The sequence below is a fragment of the Gossypium arboreum genome, chromosome 7 (genome assembly GCF_025698485.1).
Source record: "Gossypium arboreum isolate Shixiya-1 chromosome 7, ASM2569848v2, whole genome shotgun sequence".
In the NCBI taxonomy this organism is placed as follows: domain Eukaryota; kingdom Viridiplantae; phylum Streptophyta; class Magnoliopsida; order Malvales; family Malvaceae; genus Gossypium; species Gossypium arboreum.
The window spans coordinates 89,518,288-89,525,979 of record NC_069076.1 but is presented as its reverse complement, the minus strand read 5'-3'; the positions used below and the strand labels follow the sequence as shown (position 1 = coordinate 89,525,979).

The following is a 7,692-nucleotide window of genomic DNA, read 5'->3' as shown; positions in this document are numbered from 1 at the left end:
TTGTTAGAATTTTTGTAAAAATAAAATTTGACGTTACTTTTATATATACGTAATTCTTTCTATTTATCTATCAAAATTTTTAATATTATAGAGAAGTGATTATTATATACTTACATGAAATAGCTATAATAACAATTTAAATTCAAATCATATTTAATCAAAAATCATAAAGCCTATTGTAAACTTTAAAATATATAGATATTTTAGCACTTTTTGTGTACAATTTATGCTAATTTCGAGCAAATAAATAGCACTTTTTGTAGTTTTATACTCAATTTTCTGATATTTATAATTTCAATGGGAATGTGTTAAATTTGTAAAATTTATGTTAAATGCATGTTATTTTATTAATTTTTGGGAATAATTAGGCTAAAAGATGATAAAATTTTGGATGTATTTAAATCTTAAACATGTATAGGTTGAAAGATTCAAAAGACAGTCACGTAGGATTCAAAATGACTTTATTCCAGATTCAATTACATAGAGGCCTAATACTGTCTAATTGAAGGCCCAAAACCATTCCATTCACCCACTTTTCCATGGAATAGAATGGAAAAATCCACTGCTAAAATTAGCAAACCATAACTGGCCACTCATCTCCAGAAAATAACAAATTTGACCCCATTCTCCATCAAATAAAATCAGCAAATTTTTCCCCTTGAATCAAGGCTCAAAACTGTCCACTTCCCTGCTAAAAATAGCAGTCAAAACCACCTCCCTTTTACCATTCAAAGGTCGGCCATACAAGGAGAAAAATAAGCCAACTTCCTTGCTAAAATTGAAAAGTCTCCACCCACTATTCCTCACATTAAGGGACAGCACCAAGGACATTGGGGGCTAGAAGGCTGTAAAAGGATGCTTTATTTCATCCATCAACACACACTAGTTTTCAGCAAAAAAACATCTTTTGAGTGTTCTTGTCTTTCTCATGGCTTGTTAAACACTCAATTTCCACAAAGTAATGCAATTCACTTGCCAAAAATGAGAGCAATCAAAGAGGTATAACTTGAGAGCATTTTAGTGATTTAAGGTAAAGACAATGAGGAGAGCCACAATGGGAAGCCATGAGGAGTAGTCGCAAATAACCCCTTGCAATTCAATTGTTTTCTCTTCTTGTTGTGAATTGGTCGTGGATAACTCTTTATTATTAATTGATGTTTTTTATGTTGGAAGACAAGTTTGCATCTCATCTTTATATTTAAAATTTAATATTACTCGCTTCCCTTCGATATGATCCTCAGAGTACTTATTTATTCCATTGTAACTATATTACAACCTGACCCGTATATTTGTGATACCACCTTTCACATCTTTTGTGTAGGATTTCTACTCTGGACGTGGGTATGTCTGGAGGCAATCAACTACCAAAAAAATGACCCCTATATATATATATATATATATATATATATATCTTGGAGCACGAGAGGCAATGAGTCCCTTCTTCTTCCCTAAGAAAACCCTAGTGTTCTCCAACCTTCTCCTTCCTCTCCACTATTTTTCTCTTAGTTCCCTATTCTAGCTTGCTACTTGTCACAGGTGAATCGGCCTTCCCGTGGCCACCACCTTTTCCTCCTTGTTTCTTCCTTTTTGATTTATTGTGTCAACAACATATAAAATTACACATTAAAATAAAATTCATGTATAGTTTTGAAATTTATCCCTTGATTATAAAGATCTCTGCTTTAAGAATTTAAGATAACAAATTAAGATGTAAAATGAAACTATGAGCATATATACATTAATTTACCAACTACCTTCAAAATTTATAAATACCAGCAAGTAGCATGGAAAAATCTCCTATGACTTAAGATCGCATTCAAAAGATTATCATATTTCTATGGAAGATCTACAACAATAACTTCTCCACAAAGGATCTCTTATCAAGAAGGCTTTCAATCAATGACTTTTTATGTCCCCTTTGTAAGGATAATAAAGAACCCCTTGACCATCTCTTTCTTAACTACAACTTCGCTAAAGCGGTCTAGTTTGGATCTCCCTTTGCATTCCGCATTAAATCCTTAAATGGGACATCTATATCCAATTGGATCCTTCAATCGCTTCAATGTAACAATCTCTCATCTGAGTGCTAAAGGAGTTTCTACACGGCAACGTCTTGCACTCTATAGATAATCTAGAAATCAAAGAACAATATCATATTTCAAGGAACTAGTCCTTGCCTCATCGGTGTAATTAAAAGAATCTTTGACACGTTTCAGTCAATCCTTAATTCCTTCCAGGACAACTTTTACCAAATCCGACAGTAGAGAATTCGTTTGGTTCCTTTTTTAGATACTCCTACCTCACAATGGTATCTTTCTTTTAACATTGTTCAAAATAGACAAAACAACATGATTGGAGGATCAGCCATGGCCCAAAATTCTAACGGTTTCAAACTTATATCTATCTGCAGTTTTAAATTTTCTAGCAAACTTCTTGCTCGGATCCTCACTCATTGTGTTATTCTCCTGCTTCTTAGGTCTCACAATATTAATTCTTGTAGGCTATTGAAGGGCAATAAGAAATGGAGCAACATCATTGCTGGTTGCACCAAAATTGGATGGAAACTTCAGCTAAATTTTAAGGATATTATGTCCCATCTTCAACACGTCAATATTTCTTCGCAACCAGCGAATAACCATCAACTGAGAAGTGAAGCGTACCATTGGACTAAAACTGCTTCTAAAACTTTTTTCAATTTCTCTTGGCCTTAATTGTTCTTGATCTTGTACCCAAAAAATTTTATTTGTAAATAGGGTAAAAAGAAAAATACTCACTTCATTGTATTTTGATCACCCAATTATTAATTTTTTTTTCTATTTACTCACTCAACTTTTTAAAAATAAATATATTAGTCACTCTTCCATTAATTGTCGTTAGTTCAGGGACAGAAAGCTAATGTGGATTTTTTTATTGGCCTAATAACAAACTTAATTCTTCAATATTTACACATTCTATCAATTTGATTTAAATATAAAAAATTTGACAAATCCTTTCAAGAAACACACCCTCGACCCTCTCTTACTCTTGAAAATCCACACCCTCGACCCTCTCGTGAACCACATTTAAAAAGAATCAGTTTTCAAATAATATAAGTAGTAGACCTAATCATTACTTTGCAACAAACATAATTTTTAGTTTTTCCAGTTTAAAATTTAAATTCTCATTTTATTCTTCATATATTTAGAATTTAGTCTCCTTGATTTTATTTCAAGAAATTTATTCCTCTATACTTTAGATTTAAAATGCAAGTCCAATTGTTAATATAATTAAAATTTTGTCTAATCTAGGTTCATTGCAATGACATTTTTTAGTTACATAGCTACTAAGTAAGTTTTTTAAAATGTTATACCAGCAAATTTCACATAAATTTTAACGATATTAATAATTAGATCTAAATTTTGAAATATGAAAAATTAGATAAATAAATTCCTAGAAATAACAAGGTTTTCAAAATCAAAATGGTAGTCAAATCGATTAGACCACCAATTCACCCGATGTGGACAGTTTGAACATTTAAATAATAAAAATAAAAAATAAAAATATTAAAAATCAATTCAACTAATATGTATCGTTTCTTGGCTCAACTGGTCTAAAGTCTTTCTTCGGATTTGTAGATGATGGGCCAATTTGATCCATTTCAGATAACCATGGGACATGGGCAACTCCAAAAAGAATTTTTTAGGGAAGAGAAATGATAAGTACTAAAAGTAACATGTTTTAACCTCGTTCTTAATGCATTTTTGGGTGATAATTCGACATTAGTGGTGAATTTTATACTCCTAATCCTTTAAATTTATATTTTTATGCTTAATAAAGCATTTGAAAGGAAAATGAGCAAAAATCGGAGTAAGCTACAAAAGCCACATGGGCTGACCCATTCCACATGGCCTGGCCACACGACCGTGTGAACCACACGGGCATGTGGTAGGCTATTTCATTTTCACGAGATTTCATGCCAAACTTCGGAAAATCGCGATTTTTAGGTTTTTCGGGCATTCTAAGACGTATATATGACAAAAATAAAAAGATAGGAGTGAGTCGTCATAGAATATTTAAGAAAACAACTCGAAAAGCACTGGTGAAGCTGATTCTGAAACAGATTTCCGTCAAGATTGAAGATTCCCAATTGATTTTTTACGAGCTTATCTTGAGTTTCTTTGTTTCTTTCAATTATATTGTATCTTGGATGGTTTTATTTTCAAGCATGGACTATTTTTCTAAATACCTAGAAAGATGAACCCTATAATGTATTCAGTCGTTTGATTTTTATTTTATGTAATAAATATTTAGTTTCTTGTTCTCAACTATGTGTACTTAATTTTTGGTTTAATATTTCTAGATTATTAATCCATATTTGATGTGCTTAAATCGGTGGTTGAATAGACCCTATTTAAGAGTGGATCTTGCTTAATTGAGTGGAGTTGCATATAATCTTAGAAATAGGATGGCATAAATCTACCAGATTAGAGTCAAATCTAATAGGGAATCCATAGCACGAGCTAATGCAATAATAAGGGTTTTAATTAGAAAAAAATTTTAATTAATCAACCTAGAGTCAATTGCTCTTATACTCGAAAAAAATATTTGCATAATTTAGGGGTTTCTACAGATCAATATACTAAGTTAAGAAATTGCATAATTTAAATTGATAGTGATAGATGGAATCTAAGTGAATTCTTTTCTCGATATTGTTTTTATGTTAGTTAATTAATTTAGTTAATTTTAATTTTAATTAATCATTCAAATTATTCAGTTAAATAATAGAAATACAGTAATTACTAATACTTTTAGTCTTCGTAGGAATGATATATTTGCTCACCGTAGCTATACTATTAATTACTAATACGGGAATTACTAATACTTGACTTAGTAAAATTTTAGTTTGTTATGTGGACATCAAGAAATTAAATTGTATATAATTATATTGTTTTAATAGCTTATATCTTTATAATTTTAAAGAATTAAATCAATTTTTATTATTTTAGGGGCCATGATGTAATTTTATTATTACTAATTTAAAATTTTATAAACTATAAAAGGGCCTAAATAGAAATTTTTTTCATTTTACGAGGGTAGTAAGGGACTTATATCGCATTCTAGCCAAATAATAATTCCAACAAAAAAGGTCAATGCAAGCTCTAAGAAAGATGGCGTCATTATTCATGTCAGCAACCAGCTCTCTTTGCTCCTCATAAGTAGCGGCCTCTGCAGCCTCTGCTCTCTCCCATCTCTCTTACGCGCTATGTTTGGATATCCAACGATCCCACGCGCCTCCTCCGAGTTTTTCAGCGACTCCCTGACGTCCCCCGACGTCCTGACGACTTCGCCGTTAATCTTCCCTACATTATGTCCGGTAACCGCCGAGTTGTTCGAGTCAGTGACCGAGGCGTTTCACAGTGGCAGCAGCAGCGGGAGTTACAACTCGCCGAGTTCGCTCACCAGTTGCTGCACCACTACCACTCAGAGACGGAGCCTGATGCAGAGAAGCGTCAGTAGCCATTCCCTCCAAATTCAAAAGAATGGGTTTCATAATTGTCATTTGGCCACCAGCCTTAATGAGTCTATTGATTCTTATTTCGTCCCGGTGAGGAGAGTTTTCAGTACAGGAGATTTAGACCAGGTTGGTTTCTACAGTGCCTTATTGTTTAGTTTAATATATATATATATATATATATATATATTAAAGTGTAATGAAATGCAGGGAAATAGCATGGGGCAGCGAAATTGGAGGTGGGAGAGTCCACTGGGGAGTGAGAGTAATGCCATCATTGAAGGATTGAGCAGAGCCTGCCGCTATAGTCCTCAACAGAAGAAAGAAAGGATTGAAAGATATCGAAGTAAAAGAAATCTCAGGAACTTCAACAAAAAGATTAAGGTTTCTATTAATTATCTACCTCAATTCCCTAACCTTTTTCTACTTTTTCAATTATGTTTTTCTCCTTTTCTTAATCATTTCAAATTCTTCCATTTCTGCGTGTAATATGTGTAAATAAGTTTAGTCGTATACTTTAATGTCATCATCTTTAGTTGCCCGTATTGATTAAAATTTAAAAATTTAGTCTTGATTTTTTAAAATATGATGTGGCAAATACATTATTACATGTATAATGTCATGTCAGCTTGTTATTTTCACATGTGTCAGTGAATTTATCAGTAATTTTACGTCAAGACTAAAATTTTAAAACATATAGTGACTAAGAATGAACCAACTGGAAAATGTAAACTAAATCTATAACTCTAAACATAGTATAAGACTAACAAAATAATTTAACCAAATGAATTTAACTGCTACTATTTTGAGTCAAGATTGAAATTTCAAAATTCAAAAAGTATAGGGATGTAAATTGATGAATTCAATAAATACAAAGACTAAAATTAATTAAAGTTCGAAAATTAAATTCATAACTTACTCAAAATATAGGTACTAACAGAAAATTTTAACCATTTTTTATAATTAAAATTTATCCCTTAGTATTCAAGTTTAATTTCATCATTGTCACAAAAGAATATTTTACACATTTTACTAGGTAAAAATCATTAAATTCGAGTTTAACACAACGCCATATTGATAATGGAATGGCTTCATTTATATTTTGAATTTTTAATTACATATTGCTTTCAAAAAAAAAACATTATACAAACTTCCTTATAAAATCCAAATGCCAATTTCTTTTTATCTTTGCTAAAAAGGAAAAGGGTTATTCAAAGTTTGACCTCCACAATAAGTGTTGATTAAAAATTTAATAACAGTGCATGTTGTTGTCCACTATATCAATTACATAATTGACAAGTAGCACTTTCTGTATTAAATCTATTTTATTTTCTTGATCCTTGTAGGGTCCCCTTCCCCTTTATTGTGTGATGCTCATTTAGTGTTTGTCACATTGAATTTAACTTAGATTTACCATAATTGAATCAAATTAGATAAGAAATTAAAGTGGCTTCTATGAATTTGTTGAGTGCACGAAAACAAGTAAAAAGATTCTCCAACTAAAAGATAAGTATATCAATATGGTACATTACAGGCCTTACATCAATAATAATAGAATCATTGAAGTTTCAAATTTAGGTCTCATCTTAAATAGATTAACAGAATTCAACTTGTCATCTAATTATATGCTCTGATTTGTCAGTATGCATGTAGGAAAACATTGGCAGATAGTAGGCCACGTGTTCGAGGTCGATTCGTAAGAAATGAAGAAATCGAGAAGATCAATGATCATCAAGTTGAATGGATTCATGTAAACGGTGAGGAAGAAGACGATGAAGAGAATTGGATTGCTTTTATTGATTCTCTCTCACCAAATCTCATTAATCCTTAATGCTAAAAGGAGTTTCTAATGTTTTTCTTTTTGCAAATTTACTGTGAAAATTGTATTAGGTTTGCTTTTGTTCTTTTTAATATTTTGATGCAATGTTAACTAAGTTCTTCTTACCTTTAAATAGTTTATACATATATTTTTAATTATAAAAATGAAATTGCTAGTCTTAATCCCAAAGTTTATTTAATTCGGGTTAACCCTCTAAACTAGGAATTAAATTGAATAATCTTAAACATGATGTGTTGTCTAAATACTAAAATTAAATTTCCTACTGAATTAGTTAAAGAAAATTAAAAAAAAATGGAATATTTTCCTTTTATACATGCAATTGAAAGTTGCTATGATACTCACTATTACCAACCCACTATTT

General features: G+C 31.2%; 1 protein-coding gene across 2 annotated transcripts; it reads left to right on the top strand.

Annotated features, from left to right (window-relative positions):
* Nucleotides 1-5,097: 5,097 nt before the first annotated feature.
* On the top strand, nucleotides 5,098-7,479 carry LOC108478892 (two-component response regulator-like APRR9). 2 transcript variants are annotated; one of them, XM_017781351.2, is made up of 3 exons: nucleotides 5,098-5,620; nucleotides 5,702-5,875; nucleotides 7,134-7,479. In XM_017781351.2, exons 1-3 carry the CDS (start codon nucleotides 5,243-5,245, stop codon nucleotides 7,320-7,322), a joined length of 741 nt encoding a protein of 246 aa, XP_017636840.1. In that variant the 5' UTR covers nucleotides 5,098-5,242; the 3' UTR covers nucleotides 7,323-7,479. The 2 variants fall into 2 exon arrangements, with proteins under 2 accessions (XP_017636840.1, XP_052887146.1); XM_053031186.1 differs by having other exon boundaries at nucleotides 7,145-7,260.
* The last annotated feature ends 213 nt before the right edge of the window (nucleotides 7,480-7,692 follow it).

Bases quoted from the DNA above. Each gene is read 5' to 3' on its own strand.
- LOC108478892 (XM_017781351.2), top strand. From the start codon at position 5,243: ATGTTTGGATATCCAACGATCCCACGCGCCTCCTCCGAGTTTTTCAGC. The intron at 5,621-5,701 runs GTTGGTTTCTAC...AATGAAATGCAG, and splicing joins GTACAGGAGATTTAGACCAG to GGAAATAGCATGGGGCAGCG. The intron at 5,876-7,133 runs GTTTCTATTAAT...CTGATTTGTCAG, and splicing joins ACTTCAACAAAAAGATTAAG to TATGCATGTAGGAAAACATT.